At 44.1% G+C, this 19,453-nt stretch overlaps 1 protein-coding gene across 1 annotated transcript in view; it reads left to right on the top strand.

Annotated features, from left to right (window-relative positions):
• The first annotated feature begins 349 nt into the window (after positions 1 to 349).
• Positions 350 to 19,453, top strand: part of LOC148018498 (peroxisomal acyl-coenzyme A oxidase 1-like) — a 33,058-nt gene continuing 13,954 nt past the window's right edge. The window contains exons 1-9 of the mRNA XM_087661472.1: positions 350 to 680; positions 1,262 to 1,370; positions 1,723 to 1,784; positions 1,969 to 2,178; positions 2,275 to 2,362; positions 2,472 to 2,634; positions 2,777 to 2,975; positions 3,099 to 3,296; positions 3,570 to 3,701. Coding sequence (XP_087517598.1) covers positions 540 to 680; positions 1,262 to 1,370; positions 1,723 to 1,784; positions 1,969 to 2,178; positions 2,275 to 2,362; positions 2,472 to 2,634; positions 2,777 to 2,975; positions 3,099 to 3,296; positions 3,570 to 3,701 — 1,302 coding nt within the window. The 5' untranslated portion in view covers positions 350 to 539. The remainder of the gene's footprint in view (positions 681 to 1,261; positions 1,371 to 1,722; positions 1,785 to 1,968; positions 2,179 to 2,274; positions 2,363 to 2,471; positions 2,635 to 2,776; positions 2,976 to 3,098; positions 3,297 to 3,569; positions 3,702 to 19,453) is intronic.

The raw sequence follows: 19,453 nt of genomic DNA, 5'->3' as shown, positions 1-19,453 counted from the left end.
AATTAACTTTAATTATAACATTAACTATTAACTATTTTAACTAATTAACTAATTAGATAATAATAATAAAAAAATAATCATCATAATTAGATAACTATTAACTAATAATTAGCGACTTGGCGGGCAGTGCCGCGAGCCGGGGGGGCAGCGCCGAGGGCGGGCGGGCGGGCAGGATACCGAACTTTGAGCCAAAATGATAAATAGATATAGATGGATTGTTGAACTCCCAACTAGAATGTGTACTGGTTGGGGAAGACTTGCCAATCAGGAACATACGTGGATGAATGATGGAGTGAGGTTGCAACACTTAAGAATTGACGTCGCCAAAAGCAAAAGCACCCCCTCGTCAGCTCCCCCCCCCCAATAACTATGCGCCCGCTGATGATGACGAAGCTCCAGCTGGGAGTTTGACAGGGCTTGATAGCGAGTGCACAATTCTGCTGCCGTCGCTGCTTCTCTCTCTAGACTGTGTCTGCTGTGTACAAGGCACAACCCCCCTCTCTCTTTCTTTCTCCGCCTCTTTCTTGTCCGCCATTGCCATGGCCTCCGAGAAGGAGCTCCTCGCTCGGGAGCGCGCCTCGGCACAGTTCGATGTGCAGGCGATGAAGATCGTCTGGGCCGGCGGCCCCCAGCAGCTCGAGTTGAACCAGCGAATGGCCAAGATGGTGGCGGATGATCCCGTAGGTTTTCTTCACTCCGAAACTTGCTCACGATCTTTAAAAAAACATTATTCATTTTTGGGCGTTGAGGCAGCTGGCCACGACAAGCTGGCATCACTACATCTCCAATTCTTTGCTATTCTGTCTAGTGCCAATGATTTTGTTATTCCGGGATTGCAAAATGTGTTTTTTTAAAAGCTGAGGCCTTCCACAAGAAGGGAGGGTTGGCCAAGCAACTCCCTGCCCCCAACCGCACCTAGCTGGGTTTGCAGTGCTTCCTGAGCATAAGCTCTAAATGTTGTTATAGTTCACAAATGTGGTAATCATGGTGGGAATTGGTGTAAAACTTCTTTCTTGTGTGCGTTTTACATGAAAAGAATCCAGTGTTAAGTATAATAGGATTGGCCTAGCTATGCTTGATTGATAATAGACAAACACCTTCTGATCTCCATCTATCAGCTTTCAATTTTAGTGCACCCAAGGATCATCCTCGAATCGAAAAGGAGACATTTTGTTAGTGTTTTCTGATTGTGGGTGGTGGTTTTTTCATTGAAATTGTTCTGCGGAGTAACATAAATTCAATGGCCATTGTTCCTGTTTAGGTTTTCTGCAAAACTGAAAGGGTAAGCCAAAGTCGACCAGAGCTTTTCAAAAATACTCTAAGAAAAGCAGCCCATGCTTGGAACCTGATACAAACTTTGCATCTCACAGGTTTGTAGATCATGTAATACGCATCACCATAAAAGAATTTTAAGATAGTAGTACTGGTGTTTCAACATTTTAGATAGTGGTTCTTGACAGCTAGCAGTTCTAGAAAGTTTGGGACCTAATACTGGGTTGGTGGGTTGCTCTTTTAGTTAACGAGGATGCTTTAGTCCAGTTCGTACATCTGTGGTCATAATTGCCGGTCTAGATGGCGATTGCTAGAGAACATCACATCTGTACATGATGTTCAATCCATTTCCTTTGTTGGTAATTTTAGATGTATAATGCTATAGTCTAATGTGGTCCATTGTCCACATGATTTTTGTATATTTTTTGAAGAGACCATTCGTTTTTGCAGAAGAAGAGGCAAAAAAACTTAGATATTTTATCGATGAACCAGCATACACAGACTTGCAATGGGTATGTTCACTAAGTTTCTGAACCAATATATACAGGCTTGCATTGGGTATGCTCATCGAGTTTCTGGTTGTTGGGTGAAAAGTTAATTTTGGTGGCTTCTATAGAAGCTATAGAGTCGGTTTGAGGTTTTGTATGAAATGTTAAGTCGATTTGTCCTGTAATGAAGCCTACTATCATGCTACAGGGTATGTTTATTCCTGCAATAAAGGGGCAGGCAACAGATGAGCAGCAAAAAAAGTGGTTGCCACTTGCATATACACAATCTATCATAGGATGCTATGCACAGACAGAACTTGGGCATGGATCAAATGTTCAAGGGTTGGAAACTACCGCAACATTTGACCCTTCAACAGATGAGTTTGTCATACATAGTCCAACTTTAACAGCTACCAAAGTAAGAACGGCTAGGACTAGGCTGCAGTTTTTGCTTGATGTGAACATCTTTCTGTTGAGTGGTTAATGGCCTCCCTTAATTTCTTACTGTTGGCAGTGGTGGCCAGGAGGCCTAGGGAAAGTCTCAACACATGCAATTGTTTATGCACGTCTGCTGACAGATGGCCGTGATTATGGTATTCATGGTCAGTACTGCATGTAGTTCACTGCCGTATTTTTGGTTCTTCCAGCATTTCTTAGTGATCTTGTGTCAATAAGAAGAAGCTGATTTTTGTACGGTCTCTCTATCAACAGCTTTTATTGTGCAAATTCGTAGCCTTGATGATCATCAGGCATTACCTGGAGTTACTGTTGGTGATATTGGAGTAAAGTTTGGAAATGGAGCATATAACACAATGGACAATGGTCTCCTTCGTTTTGATCATTGCCGAATACCTCGCGAAAACATGCTAATGAGGTTTCAAACTTTCTTTGTTCATAAGTCAAATTATATGAGCAGTTGGCACCATTTGGAGTTGATTTTGCTGCTCATGCTTTGTGAAATTTCAGGAATAAGGTAACATTTTTGTTGTCAATTGTTCTAAAGTCATGTCTTGTAGGTTGGCAGCAGTAACAAAAGAAGGGAAGTATGTACCGTCCAATGTACCAAGGCAACTGGGTTATGGGGCAATGGTTACTGTGCGTAAATCCATTGTTTTAGATGCATCCAGTTATCTATCAAGAGCAGTCACTGTAGCAGTGAGATATAGTGCAGTAAGACGACAGTTTGGAGCTCAGAAAGGGAAACCTGAAACGCAGGTAATATCAGCAGTTTTGCAATCTCAGTCAGCCTCTTCTGTGCCAACAAACTTTATAAAATGATGTGTTTTCTTCTTTCACTACAGAGAAACAACTAATTTGAAAAGTAATCTGTGCTTTCAGATCATTGACTACATGACACAACAGAGTAGGCTCTTCCCACTTCTTGCAACTACTTATGCATATCGGTTTTTGGGGGAGTGGATGTCATTGCTGTACTCTGATGTAATGGCTCGACTAGAAAATAAGGACTTCTCAACCTTACCTGAGGTGCATGCTTGCACGGCTGGATTGAAGTCAATCACCACATCTGCAACTGCTGTAAGTCGCCAGCCATTAGAAATTGCTAGTGAATGATTTGGGTGTGGAAAATGGGAAATTGGAAAAAGGATATAGGAGCGGCCATTACATTTTGAACTCTTCTTGTGAAATGAGAATAAGTCTTGCATTTGAGGTGTCCATAGCATCTGAGTAAGCAAAGGTTATGCATAAAATATGTGGCATGGTAAGTTGGAAGATTAAGAAAAGTTGATGACTAGTCAGTCAGGATGGTCATTTTAACTTTTGGCTTTACTTGAAAATCTGGTGATTTAGGATGGAATCGAGGAGTGCCGGAAGCTATGTGGGGGTCATGGCTATTTATGTGCAAGTGGACTTCCTGAGTTGTATGCTGGTTACGTGCCTGCTTGTACTTATGAAGGCGACAATAACATTTTGTTGCTACAAGTATGTGCTAAACTACTTTTTGATTGCATATTCACCATTGAAATCAAATGTATGTAGAGATTAAGTGTATTATTTGAGTTGGCAGGAACTTAATGGTTTGATAGATACTTATGCAACTATGAAAGTGTCAAGTGACTTGTCCTGGAGAATCTATTATAGTTGCTGAAACATTCATCTGTGTGTCTGAACTGGAGTAAGCTCAGGCTGAACACTGAGGTTCTGAGGTCAGCCTGACATAATGGCCATTTCAGGAGAAGTAATGGCCAAAAAGCAGGCCAACTGCTAAAAAAGTTCAAAAAAAAAAAAATGCACAATGCTTGTTTCACCCTCCACTGAAACTACAGTAGTCTCTGACTGTATTAAAGCTGAATTTGGAGTCTTCCAGTGGGAAGGAAATGGAATCTGCTGAAGTTAAAGGGAGCAGTTGAAGTGGAAGTTAATTACTCCTGCCTGATCTGTCAAGCTTAGCCTTAGCTTCTTCGATACTTCGTAAGTGTTTTCAAATATTTTTCTTTCAAGGTGCCCACTTAGCCACTTTGGCATAATCACTTTTCTAAGCTACGACGCTCAAAGAGATCCCAATGGCACTTTCTCATCAAGTGGTACAAAGTCGTCATTTGCCATCCATGAAAAGCCTTCACCATGACTCTTGATGGAACTGTTTCGGAAATTTTGGGCAAATCCTTTTACCAGATTCAAGAGAAATCTAGATTGAGTTGTATAGGACAAGTTACCTCTAGATCATGCCAGCAAGATTTTGTACTCAAAAAAATACGTGATATCCTTTCCATACAAGAATATAACAAGTATTCAAGTTTAACAAGTATTAGCTGATGAACATGAACAAAGGCACATTTTTTAATGCACAAGATAGTTACAATGTTTGGACAAGTTAAGATAAAAGCTTTATTGGCTGCCTCTGGTGAGCAGTCTGATTTTCTGGCCTCCTCTTCTTGTATCACTCAATTGTTACTGCTTGGGCTCAAGATAGAGTGCTACGCAAAGAACTGATAGGGTTTGCAGTGGAGGCAACAAAGTGTGTATGACAAACACTAAGAATGGGTGAACATAGAAAACAGTCTTAACAATGATGATACAATGACCTCAGGGTTTAGGCCTCCATGTTTTAGCATCGGGGCAGAGGAGAGCCAAGTCGGTAACATCAGAGTGGCTTAAGGTGATTGCACTGTCCCAGTTCATGAGGGGTGGCAATACCTATGAAAGGAGTGAAACACAGCCGACCAGGCAGTAGGATGTCAAAGAAAACTCCGCATAGATTTGGACAGCAATGAAGGGAGCAAAACACAATTCTCTATAGCTGATGGTGATGAAAAGTAACCTCCAAGGGCAGCAGCAAAATGCAAATGACAGCCTCTAGGATGAGGTGGGGACAGCACCAAGGATGGGCAACAGCCTCAAGGAGGGGGATAATTTGAAAAATGCAGTGGGCACTGGGCAGCAGCTCCTATGTGCTGGGCGGTAGTGTTCCAATGTGGGCAGGAGCCAACAAAAATATGCAGTAACTTGGGCAGTGTGGGTGGCAGCTCCAATATGAGTGGCAGCTACTCTAGGGCAGGCGTCAGCTCCAACAAATGGCAGCAATCACTAGGCTCTAGAGGGAAGAAGAGAATTAATCTAAGAGTGATTATTTAGAGATTTGAGCGGGGATTGAACACGCTAGTAGTCTAGGCAGCTCATGTGTGAGTTTGGGCTATGCCTGATATTAGTGGGTAATTTAGGCATTTTGTGGTGGTCATTTTAGTGATTATTTAGGCATTTATTGCTGGCTGACCAGCTGCCATATTTTGCATATTTTGGTCCTATTTATTCAGTGGCTCCTCCTTCTCTCATTTAGTCATCATCATACTTCAGATGGTCTTCTTGTTGGAGAGAGGAGCTAGTGCTGATGCCCACAGTGCTAGTGACTCACGGTTGTATGTGTCATGACTCGTTCTCGTGTTTGGTATATGGATTCCATTTCCCGTGCACATCTCAGAGTTCTCTTCCTTTGCAGTGTTCTTTTGTTCTTTTGTTTGCTTTCTCTTCTGTCTTGTGTTCAATAGTTTATTTCAGCACTTGTTTATGCTTCCATTGCTGTACCACTTTTGACATGGTATCAGAGCGCAGGATCTTGGTTCCTGAAGTGATTTTTCTGTTGATTACATGTCACAACTCTATAGAAACAGAATTTGTATCCTTTTTCATTAATTTGTCTATATAATGATTTATTAATTTTATTTCCTTTGTACTAATTAGATATAAAGAAAAGTGCATTGGAGCTGGCTACTGATGAGTGGTCACAGGTTATGGTGGACCCACGCGGTGGGTTAGAGAAAAGATAGTTCACACTTCCACCTATATGGCCCGATTGGGCGCCTGTGACCAGAACTCACGCATATCAGGGTTAGACTCGCATAAGAAAGGATTGATGCCTTGAAGTGTGGGCTAGATCCACCAGAACAGACAGTTACAATCAACAAGATGGCATGATCATGAAATGCTTGTATAATGTGTATGTGTGGGCTGAAAGCTTGAAATGCACATTTCTTTGCATAGGAAAGTCACATGAAGATTCTGATACCGTTTTTGCGATGTACACGGAAAAAGCTTTCATATGACACCCATATTGGGGGGGTCCCTAAATTTTAGGAGATCCCTAAAATTTAGGAGGTCCTAAATTTTAGGAGCCTCGAATTAGCCTAAAAATGCTAGTCTTAAAAAATAGGGATGTCATTCTAAAAATAGTAAGTTCTGTACTCTGACTGTGCTTACTAAATTTGGTTGTTTCTATTCTTGACAGTATTCAACCCAAAAAGGAAGGCCATAGAGAAGAGACAAGTGTCAAGACACTTGTCACACAAGTTTCCAAGTGTCCCACCACTTGTCACATCTCATGACATGTGGCTGGACACTTTTCTTGTGCTACTCCACTTTCCCCTTTTGTACTAGCTCTTCCCTCTCCTATAAATAAGAGCTCGTTTTTCTTCATTCAACATCATTTTTCTTTGCTGTAAACTCATGTACAGTACCTACAGATAGCCAGAAACTGGCCCATCCATCCCCATCATCATCCTCCACTTCTCCATTATCAAATTCTTCCATATTCCCTCTTCTATCACTGCTGTTTTACAGGACAACAAGCTTGTAAATTCATTACAGCACCTCCTTTTCAAGCTCTTTCTTCCATTTTAGCAACAAGAAACAAGCCCTATCCATGTACTACTATTCAATGATGGAGAAGGCCGATTTCCCTTTTTTTCTTCTCTCATACTGTAAAGAAATCAGTTCTTATCATTGCATAATAGATAATGCATGCGTGTTTGTACATCTTTGCATGATCTTGTGAGAGTGAGAATTAATTCTTCTCACTCTCAGGTTGATTGTAACTGAGCTCTTCCCTAAGGGACTTGGGTTGAGCAGAAATACATTCCTTCGGGGGGGGGGGGGGGGGAGTTGCCCATCTTCAACCCTCAATCTTGTCTCCATTACTTTTACATTTTCATGGCTGTAATTTTGTGAGTAATTTTCATTTTCAGCTTTAAGTGTTCATTCTCTTTTATATTAAATCTCGAAAACAAGCGAATATCATAATTGTTAAGCATACTACGTTGTTCGGGGCGTTTACAGTGGTATCAGAGCTTTGGCTCGGTCCTCACCCCAACACTGGTAGTGCTTACAATTATAAGTTTGTTTGTTTTCAGCCCTTGCATTGAGTGCTTGAGCATATTTTTTTCTTAAGAGTCTCAATGGATCAATCGAGTGCTATCCTTCAAGCCATTCAAAGTCTTAGAGAGGAGAATCAACAAATTCGTGAGCAACTTCTCAAACTAGAAAAAGTTGAGAATCCCAAAGAATTCAAGGTAAGAAGCCCATCTACTTCAAGGAGACAAAGCCATACCAATGAAAGGAGCCGATCAAGAAGTCCAACTACTTCTAAGGAGCCGATCAAGAAGTCCAACTACTTCTAAGGGGCAGTCCCATTCTACTTCAAGACAAAGAAAGAGATCGTGTCGAAGCTCATCCTCTTCTTCAAAGTCATTTGGCGCCTATTCTGATGGATCTTCTTCTAGTAACGAAGAGTCACACTCTTCTCGTGAAAGACCTCATCATCATCAAAGGCGTCGACATTCTTCACCCTCGTCTCCATCTTCATCCCCATCAAGCACTTCATCATCTTCAACCTCAAGATCCGAGCATGGACGAAGGCATAATAAGAAGAAGAAGACTAAGTCACTATCTCAACTTGAAAAGAAGATCAAGTTCAGTATGTATGATGGTTCCCGAAATCCTGATCTTCTTTTGAAGTTTATTCGTCAATTTCAAATTTTGTATGGTCGTGATAAGTATAAAGAAAAAGAAAAGATTAAGTTTGCAGCTTTACATTTAACCGACTTAGCTCATACTTGGTGGACGGGGTTGGAATATGATCATGCTGCCCCAAAATCATGGCGGTCCTTTGTTCACATGATACAAAGCCAATTTCTTCCTGTTCATTTCAAAAGAGATGTAAAAATGGAATGGGATCGGCTTTGGCAAAGGAAAAATGAGTCACTTGGTGACTATACCAAGAGATTTTGGGAGCTACTTTTCAAGGTCCAACATTTCAAGAAGATCAGCAGTTCGGAAAAGCTTAGGAAGTTTTAAGGAGGTTTGCATTTTAAACTTCGTACAGCTCTTAATCATTATCATTGTCCAGGGAACTCATTGACCATGCTGAGACATGGGAAATGGAGCACAATGGCAACAAATCATTCCAAAAGAATGATAAGAAGAGAGTAGCTGATGATGAGGAGTATTGTTAACCCTCAAACGAATGAAGGTGGAAAATCCGGAAAAGATAAATAAGAAGACAAAGACAGAGGCCAAGGCAAAGAGAAATGGAAGACAAAGACGCACAAGGAGAAGAGCCCTAAATAAGGGAGAAAGGCGCACAAGGAAAAGCGCAAGTCAAAACTTTTGTAAAAGAGCGCAAGCGCATCATGGTTTAATTCAAGGAGCGCCGGGCTCTCACCCGTGTAATTTGTAAATGTAGACGGGCGGTGGAAAGGAAGATAGAAGGACAATGGGAAAAAGGGCTTAGGCTACGGCCGGCCATGTAAAAAGGGGATGACCGCCCAAAAAGGGATTTAGGGTTTTGTATATAAAGTTGAAAAGTGAATGAGAAGCTGATTCTTGTGTGTGGCCAAAAGTAGCTCTCCTCTTCTTCTTCTTCTTCTTGTTCTTGCTTGCTTGAGCTTGTGCTTGGGAGAGGGAGTGTGAGAGTGTGAGGGAGTGAGTGTGTGAGGGTGAGAGACTGAGGAGGAGAAGCTCTCCATCTTCTCCTTTCTTCTTCTCTTCTCTTCTCTTCTCTTGTCTTGCTCGCGGCAATGGAGCTTGGAGCGTGGAGCTTGAGGATGGAGTTTGCTTGAAGCTTGCACTTGGGTCGTGGAGCTACCGAAGTGCGCGGGAGAGGAGGTAACTCGAACGGCATCAAGGTAAGCTCACTATACCCGTAGAAATGGATGGCGCGTCGGCTATGTGAGAGGTAGCCATTAGTGCTCGGCTTGGAACGCTTGAAACAATAAGCGGTCCGTGGGTCTTGGCGGTTGAGTGAAAGCTCCCACATTTTGGTTTTGTTGCCGGGACCAACGGATTCAAGCCTTGAGCGCTTGCGTGCTTCGAATCGAGCATTGGAGTAGGGTTTTTCCCGAACCGGTGCTTGAGGTAGATAGGTAGGAAGAGAGGTGGTTGAAGAGGATATTCGATCTCCTTGGCAAGTAGGTTTTTTGCTTTCTTGAGATTTATGTTGTGGAATGGAGTAGTATAGGTATTTATTTTGTGATTTGGATGCATTTAGGATAGGGAAAAAAAAACAAAGAAAAAAACAAGCAAACAGTAGGGTTTTCTGTTGCTGTATAACAAGCTAAAACAGGGAAACAGGGGACCAAATTTAAGCTTCTGGGTGAGACATGGACAGGGAACTAGCTGTAAGGTTCTGCAGCGCTGGGAAAGGACCTTAAGAGGCCTGGGAGGCCAGGATAGACCTCATTTCCTTGGTTGGCCTTGTGTGTGAGAGAGAGAGCTTCTGGTTCACAGGACGAGGAAGTGCTACCCCGATTTCTAGGCGACAGCGATTCGTGCTGCTCCAGGTGAGTTTGGTGCTTTCCAATAAGTGCTCTAATCAGATCTAGGAAGTCTGTGGTGATTGTGTGCAGCAGACAGTAAGGAGGGGTCAAACGCGTAGGAATCGTGCCCGCCACCGACGCAGTCGGACCAACTCGCAGTGGTCCGATTCCCAGAATCGGACCGTCCGACTGAGAGTGAGTCGAACCAGTCTGGTTCGATTCCCAGAATCGGACTAGCCCGATCGGACGTGCCACGTGGCACTCGGACCACTCAGATTCGAACCAACCCGTCCGATTTTGAGAATCGGACGCTCGGACCAACCTGTCCGACTCGGACCACTCGGACCAATCCATAATCGGACCACTCAGAATCGGACCTCCCAGAATCGGACCACCCTGTCCGATCCGATTCCCAGAATCGGACCACTTTGAAAATCAGACCACTTTTTGATCCGACTCCCAGAATTGGATGTGACCAAAATCGGACCACTAGACCGATCGGACCAACCCAAAATCGAACGTCCGATTCTGATAATCGGACTCCTGAAAATCAAACATCTTAGAATCGGACCAAAAACTGTCAAAATCGGACAGGTATCTTGAATACAAATTCTGACGCATCTAAACCCCAAAGTTGACCCAGGACCACGTAGAGCTAAAGGCACATCACAGATCCATCACTAGGCTGAAACTTAGAGCAAGTAGTTCAAAATTTGGCTATAAACGGTTCTCTAAATTGTGTATGGCTTTTACCATAACGGCCCTGCGGGCCGGGGGGGACTGTTCCCCCCCGGACCCCCGCAGAGGGGGCTCTGCCCCCCTCCGCACCTCCCCCAAGTAGGTTGGAGAGAAAACACGCGCTGTGACAGGTCCTCCAAATTAGACCCTAGTATAGCAATGGCTCTGTACCAGCATGGAGTCTCACTTGCAATAGAGCAACCAAAAGCCCATACCCGAACAGAGAGAAACAGAGACCCTAGAACATCAATTGGCCAATCTAGCCATCAAGGGCAAAAAGGCCACACCACGAGAACACAAAGACATTGTGTTCAAACTGCGTCTAGTCGAAATAGAGTGCGACATCAGCAAGCTACAAATGCCAAGATGACTAGACATGACACTCTTGACGAGAGATGTACCTTGAATAGCACTGCACTGACGATCCAAGACATCAGTGGGGAATCCACATCTGGTCGTGTAGTTGAGAACTCAAGGGCATTGGTCAGAAGGCTTAAATTTACAAGCCAAGACCCGGAAGATGAAGACATAGTACCACTTGCTTATCTTAGGGTCAAACTCACCGCGAAAAGAGAGCATACTATCGATGCTCTGATTGATGTAGAAGCAGATTTTAACATCTTGACCTATGAATCATGGACTCTAATAGGCCAACCAGAGCTCACACCGACTAGTGCAACTCTTAGCCCTTATGGGGGACACCCACAAGCCCTCATAGGGAAGTGCAAAATCCTTGCGACAATTGAAACGGAAAGCTTGCCTATCCTATTTTATGTTCCTCCAAAAAGTGCTAGCTGCAGGAAAGAAACCCTCCTAGGAAGACCCTTCAAAAGGGCGACCAAATGTGAGGCTGACTATGTAGCACAGAGGATACACCTGACACTACCGGGTGTGAGGATAGTCACAACCTTTAGCAAAGGTGACCTCATCGAACTTCGAGGGAAAGGCAAGGAAGGTGTTGACATAGCAGCCAAGCCTGCTGACGAGAGCAAGGACTTGTTGGAAGAGTTAATACAAGCACAGGTCGAACAACGAGAACCAGTGAGTGAGGCCATGCCCAAAACAAGAAGGTCAAGAGATAATGCCAAGGACGGGCTTTGGACTTACAAATATCGTAGAAGATCCCAAAAGAAGCCCAAGCCTTATAGACGCAGGCATCGATGGAGGGTCAGCACAACGCCGCGATGGATATCCAAAGCGTTGCTACGTGCTCAAGGGTACTACGCAGGTAACCAATGGATTTGGGTACCTGCTAAACCGTCTCCATCAGCTGAAGGCCAGAGTGCATCAAAAGCAGTGAAGCACAGGAGGAAATCTAAGAGAAACTCTAGGTCTCGAGGTAAGAAACCAGATATGAGTGTTCAAAAGAAAGAGCCTCAGCCTAGCATGCTTGACAAGCAGAAATTAGGTGTAATCGTTGAGGATATGCAAAAGTCACTAGTGCCCAAGGAGCCTTTGATTCCCCAAGAGAATATCAAGCATCATAGGCACAACATTGCTCATGGCAAGGGTAAATGCTCAACAGGGCAAATGGCAAAATCATCTAATAGCCACGAACAAATCATTCAGCCAGTGCCAAGTCCACCCAAGAGTCCTAGATCTTCTACATCCTCTTTTTCCAAACGGACACAGGAAGTACAACAGTAGTCGTCAATGACGGCTGCTCACTCCCAATCTCTATCTCCATCAAAGCTTCCAAATATCTAAGAGAGGGGACATGACACTAGCCGTAGCTCTCTGCCCAAGGATATGCATGTGCAACCCAAAGTGACCAGATCAACTCATGCTCGATCCACACAGATGAATGCTCAAAGGGCAACAAAAGACATGACCACTTCCAATCGACCTAAGGACTTAACACCGCAATCCACCAAGGGTAGCCAGCCCACTAAACTAGCTGCTACTACTTCCAATCAGGGATCACAGCAGGCACAGCCCTTGGCTGTGACAATGCCCCATGTGGAACGTGTCCTTAGTAGTTCACCTGTGGAGGAGGTGTTGCAACCAAATCCCTCGACAACTCCAGCACTTTCAAAGTGCCTAAAGCCTAGGCTAGAGGAGTTAAACACAAGGGAGTTGGTTGAAGGGCTAGACTCTCTGAAAAGGGAGGTAGTTGTGCTCTCACAACCTAGCGAGGCTATTCAGCAGGCCACGGCCATGTCCCGTAAGGACACACTAGAGAAAGAGAATGCTGAGGCCCAACCAAGCACATCAACGGTTGACCTAGTCCAGGGTCCGGAGTCGTTGAGAGATGCACCTTCATTGACCAAGAAAAAGAGGAGAAAACATCGAAAACAACAGTAGCTACAGGTGGTTGTGGACCCCAAGAGCATTGAGACCAAGAGCGAGGGAGAGCTGGGGAGTAAAGCATCAAATCCATCCACCAATGAACCCATTGATGTCTCTCCTAATAGCGGTGAAACCTCAGTCACATCTACGTGCTCTGAAAAATCAAAGCAGCCGTTGCCATCAACAGTTGCTTTCAACACTCAATCCATCGACAATAGAACTCACATCGACCAATCAAGAGTGGATACAACGTCGTCACAACAGGGTGACAAATCTATACCAGTCACATCCGAGAAGAACCACGACAAAATAGCAGCAAAACCTCAGGAAAAACGCACAATCCTTGAGAGCATAAGCAATCCTAGCGTTGACTAATCTTGCTCATCTAGACCTGAGCCCCCAGCTATGCTAAAGCCTAAGGAAACTCTTAGAACTTTGCATGAGATAGCAACTGAGCAAGCCCTCGTTGAACATAGAAGTGTCACAGAATGCTACTCGATGTGGCAAAATATCTATCGGTATTGAGTAAGCTGCCACGAATACTAGATGCATGTACCCGCTCCAGTACAATCCCGAGTTCTACAATTGGTTTCTATCCTCGTGAGGTGACACGGATTCATATATGTATATATATATATGTATATATAAACAATGATTTTTGTGTTACCCTGTATAGATACTATCAACACACACAAGCAATGATAGTCAAGCGCAGGGAGAAGAGTTGGGTTTGACAGGCTAAGCTCCTCAGGTCCTTCTCTCATCACACTTAAAAGTCGTGTGACCATTCCCACCTCCAAGTGAAGAGCATGCAACCCTCATTACCACCATAGGAAGCCTTGACCAATGACTCTGATGGTGTAGATGGGGTACCGTCCCTTTCTATACACCTTTCCCTCTTTCTGGTCTATCCTTCCGAGGAGGAGGCCTGCCTAAATCCATGACCGCCAGCCGATGTAACTCGGCGTGAACCAAGATCTGCTAATGGCAGGAGGCTAAATATACATCACGGGGGCCATCCCTCTACAACAAGCATTGCATGCCCTACCCCTCCCCTTCTCGTCCTATGCGCTTGATAACCTGCACTATAATCCCTTACATATGAATGGTCTTATCATGTAACAAATCCTAATCCTTGATTCGCATCTTACAGGCCCCCCGTGAGGAAAACATGGAGAACCAAGGGCAGCTAGCATGCAAAGACGCTCTTCACAGACGACGGGAGCACGTGGCACGCGCCCCTCCAGCGGAGCGCTATGCGCCCACGCTCAAGAGGTATGCCAAGAAGCGAGGCCCTAAGCGCCATTGTCCAGGGCGAAGGCCGAAGAATCCTGGAGTCAAGAAAGCCAAGACTCAAAACGCGGAACAGGTGGCAGCACTAGTGGCACGAACCCCTAGCTCACTCCCGGGCCCCAGATGCTCAAGGGCAGAAAGGGCAGCTCGGGAAAGGGAAGAATTCAATGAATTGTTTAAAGACATTCTGGAAACGGTAGCGGCCCGGGACTACACCATTCATGCCCCGGCCGACATGTTCCCTGCCCAGCCTCATGGGAGCCCCACACTAGCACCGTCCCGGTCGCCTAGCCAACCGGACTCACCTCGCCTCGTACCTATAGACTAAATCCCTATGATGTACAAGTACCTCGACAAGTCAGCATGCCAGAACATTTTGTTTTTTGATGAGTAAAGGGGCAAGATCCCCACTTGTACACATTCGCGTACCTCTCGTTAATGTATGTGACCTTAACATGCAATGAAATAGGCATCCCAATAGACATCATAGCATTCTGAAAAATTATGTCTTAACATAATTGCATTGGTCCGATGTACTTAACGCAAGCGAGCATGTACTCTCACGAAGTGACAAGTTGATGCAGAATGACACAGTCAATGTCTAGAAGCGTTTAACATCCAAGTCACCATAAGACCACCAACCCCACAAAGAACCATTATGGAGGAAGTGACAAGAATACCAAGAAACAAAAGCCATGACGAAAATGCCACTAGATGAGAACCCAAGGACACCTCTGCAGAAAAAGCACATATTGCGCGACTGAGCATGGCCAAAGCATAATCATCGATTACCTCCTCCTTCTTGGCCAAACTCTATGTTCGGGCAAGAGCCATGCTCTCAATAAGGGCGAACGTCTCTTCATCATTCAGGATTCAATTCGCAAGGTGCTCTGCCTTTGTTCATGCACAGCTCACTCCAAGTGCTACCTCAATTGTTCGATAGCTCACATGTTACAAAGAGGTTTGCAAAATCTCAAGTGTTTCTCTTCACCTCAACAATAGTTCCTCTAGCATCAAGGCTGGTGACACAATCATCTCTGTAATATCAATTCTTCATAGCCTTTGAATCCCAACATTTCTCAATCCAAATGGAAGGCTAACAGCCTCAATGAATGGCATTGATTGTATTCACTTTTTCCACAAAAAAAAAAAGGAAAAAAAAAAGCACACACGATCACAGCATCGCACCTAGGGGTCCTCAAATTAGGTACGTCTAGTGACCTTGGTCGGCTGGCTCCGTCCCTAATCCCCTAGCCCTTTGTACATCCCCCACGATTGTTCAGGGCACATTAAGGGCAGGACATACCTAGGGAGCTCGCCTCGCCTATGGTTAAACCTGTCACCCGGAACCACTTGCACAATTCTTTTGCACTCATCTCAATGCCATTACAATCCACATTGGTAAGCAAGGCATGAAAGACAATGGGAAAGTACACCATACCTTTCAAGCACTATAGGTAGTCAATAGCTACCAAGAGTTAGACATCAAGGAGCTCAATTATGCTACATGGCCTTGACGAGACCATAATGATGTCTCAAGCAATCTTCAAGTGTACTTTTCCCGTCTTCATCAACAAAATTTTCCATCAACTTAGCTCCTTGCTACACTAACCCGTTGCTATACAAGGAACCAAGTCGACAGTCTTGTAACTACGTAATATCTAAGTATGCACGACCACTCACATAATATCTGCACCGCAGTATATACACAGTTTGGGTCCTCAAGTGCATGACAATACTCTCAGCTTGCTTAGAGTTTGACCTGTCTCCCAAACTAATTGCACTCTATCTTGTGCACAATAGAGAAGACTAACACTACCCTTAGGAAGAGACCACAGGAGAGGTTTTCAATTGCAGGTGTTGGAGACTCCAACGAAAGTGTCGTTCACTCTTCATCAACACCCAACTCTGAATGCTTATCCCTTACCATCCGACAAGCCGGCAAAGGATCATCGTGTGCAGAATCCCCAACAAACCAACACTTGTGCTGGCCGTCAATGCAATCCCCAACACAAAATAGCCCTACCGCTAACTCCAACAATCTTCCACCAGCCACCTTGGCCACCAACAGGCCCCCAGGACCTTCTACCACACCACCACCAACACTCCTCCAGAGAAACCACAGGCGTCCTTGTCACCCACGTCTTCGGTGCATGCTACAGCCTGCTACCTATGACGGTGAGTGCCATGGGACTGGCACTCGTCTAGGAGGGGGGTAATGTTAACCCTCAAACGAATGAAGGTGGAAAATCCGGAAACGATAAATAAGAAGACAAAGACAGAGGCCAAGGCAAAGAGAAATGGAAGACAAAGACGCACAAGGAGAAGAGTCCTAAATAAGGGAGAAAGGCGCACAAGGAAAAGCGCAAGTCAAAACTTTTGTAAAAGAGCGCAAGCGCATCATGGTTTAATTCAAGGAGCGCTGGGCTCTCACCCGTGCAATTTATAAATGTAGACGGGCGGTGGAAAGGAAGATAGAAGGACAATGGGAAAAAGGGCCTAGGCTACGGCCGGCCATGTAAAAAGGGGAAAAGGGGATGACCGCCCAAAAAGGGATTTAGGGTTTTGTATATAAAGTTGAAAAGTGAATGAGAAGCTGATTCTTGTGTGTGGCCAAAAGTAGCTCTCCTCTTCTTCTTCTTCTTCTTCTTGTTCTTGCTTGCTTGAGCTTGTGCTTGAGAGAGGGAGTATGAGAGTGTGAGGGAGTGAGTGTGTGAGGGTGAGGGACCGAGGAGGAGAAGCTCTCCATCTTCTCCTCTCTTCTTCTCTTCTCTTCTCTTCTCTTGTTTTGCTCGCGGCAATGGAGCTTGGAGTGTGGAGCTTGAGGATGGAGTTTGCTTGAAGCTTGCACTTGGATCGTGGAGCTACCGGAGTGCGCGGGAGAGGAGGTAACTCGAACGGCATCAAGGTAAGCTCACTACACCCGTAGAAATGGATGGCGCGTCGGCTATGTGAGAGGTAGCCATTAGTGCTCGGCTTGGAACGCTTGAAACAATAAGCGGTCCGTGGGTCTTGGCGGTTGAGTGAAAGCTCCCACAAGTATTCAGCCCCAAATGAAGGACAAAAACAGCGGCAAAAGCAGCCATCAAATCAAAAGAAGATGAAGCCCTATGCACCTCCTAATGCTCCTCAATTTCGCTCCAATCTATACCCACAAGCAAAGCAACTTTCCGAAGAAGAAAAGCAACGCTTCATGAAAGAAGAGAAGTGCTTTAAATGTGGACAAACAGGCCACATAGCGAAGCAATGTCCAAACAAGGGACAAAGCAAGGTTTTTGACAACAAGCCTAAGTCGCCAGTGAAAATCAATGCTATCAGTGATGTAGTTGCAAACACAACTCACACTCCAGAGACGCGCAAATTATTAAAAGCTTGGGGACAGTTGCAAGGTAAGCAAACACTATTCTTGATAGATCTTGGGGCGAATGAAAATATCATTTCCTTGCAATTAGCTAAAGAGCTTGGATTAAAGAATGAAGAGATGGACACTCCGGCAGAAGTTCGCCAAGCTTTAAATGCTGATGAAGGTGACACAGTGAAGACTGTGATACCCTACATTGGCAAGCTTAAGTTTCAAATTCAAGGCTACAGTGACGAAGATACCTTCTGTATCGGAGACCTTGATGGTTGCGATGTGATTCTTGGCATGCCCTGGAATCATAGAGTAGATTCAACCATCTTCTCTCAGAAAAAGAAGAAGAAGGTAGAACTCACCAACAAAGGCAAGAAATACGAGATCCAAGCTGGAGTTTCTGGAGACACCATACCTATGGTAAGCCATATGCAAGTCTCTAGAGCAATTAAGGATTGTGTTCAATGTTGTCTGCTTTATGTCACTGATGTAAAAGATAATATGAATGCTGAAAACCAAGAGCAACTTCAGCTCTTGGAAAAGTATAAAGATTGTTTTTCGGAAGATCTTCCTTATCAGCTTCCCCCAGAAAGGCCAGAAGACCATCATATTGATATTATCCCGGGCAGTTCTCCTCCTAATATAGCACCATACCGTGTGAGCCGTCCTCAACAAGAAGAAATCAGAAAGTAAGTCGAAGATCTACTCAACCCTGGGCTAATTAGGCCAAGTAGCTCACCATTTTGTTCACCGGTTCTTCTTGTTCAAAAGAAAGATGGCACATTCAGGATGTGCATTGATTATCGAGCCCTCAACAAAATCACTGTGAAGAATCGGTTTCCTATTCCCAGAATTGACGACATTTTGGATTATCTAGGAGGCTCAAAGGTTTTCAGCCGCATTGATCTAAAGAGTGGTTATCATCAAATTAGGGTAATACCACAAGATGTACACAAAACTACTTTCCGCACTTCATACGGTCTTTATGAATTCTTGGTGGTTCCTTTCGGATTAACCAATGCACCAGCCACCTTTAATCGAATGATGGAGCGCATCTTTAGAGAGCATCGACAATATGTCGGTCCTTTCTTTGATGATATTCTTGTCTTTAGCAAGAATGAAGAGGAGCATCATCAACACTTGGAAATTGTTCTACAATTACTTCAACAAAATCAACTCTTGGTAAATGGTAAAAAGAGTGAATTTTTCATGCATAAAATAAATTACCTTGGGCATGTCATCTCTTCTGAAGGGATTCAGATGGATCCTGAAAAGATCAGGATAATCCAAGAATGGCCTCATCTTCATGATGTACATAAGGTGCGATCGTTTCTTGGCTTATGTTCTTATTACCGCCGCTTCATCAAGCATTTTGCACATATGGCTTCTCCACTTCATGACCTTACAAAGAAGAAGATCTCTTTCCAATGGAAGGAAAAAGAGAAGGCAACCTTTACAAGGCTGAAAACAGCTCTTACTTCTGGACCTGTTCTTATCATTCCAGATCTGGTAAAACCATTTGTGGTGGAAGCAGATGCTTGCGGTGATTGTATTGGTGCAGTGCTAAATCAAGAAGGCCATGCCGTAGCCTTTGAAAGCTGCCGTCTAAATGATGTGGAGAAAAGGTATGACATTTATGAAAAGGAGCTCTTAGCAGTGGTTCATGCTTTAAAGATATGGAAACATTATCTTTTAGGCAATGAATTCCTTATTAAAACCGATCATCAAAGCTTGAAGTATTTCAAGACTCAAAAGCATTTGCAGGAGAAACATGCAAGATGGAAAAATTTCTTGTCTATGTTTCATTTTCAAATTATGTACACTCCAGGGAAACAAAATGTAGTTGCTGATGCACTTTCTAGAGTGCCTCGCATTGCAACTATTACAGTGGCTCATCATGAAGATTTGCAAACGATGAAGAATACTTATGATGAAGATACTGATTTTGCAGCAATTTGGTCAAATTTACAGCAAGG

The sequence above is a fragment of the Lygodium microphyllum genome, chromosome 21 (assembly GCF_053477565.2).
Source record: "Lygodium microphyllum isolate KBCC chromosome 21, Lygodium_microphyllum_v1.1.10, whole genome shotgun sequence".
In the NCBI taxonomy this organism is placed as follows: Eukaryota; Viridiplantae; Streptophyta; class Polypodiopsida; order Schizaeales; family Lygodiaceae; genus Lygodium; species Lygodium microphyllum.
Note: the sequence above shows the minus strand (reverse complement) of the source record. Positions and strands in the feature narration are given on the sequence as shown.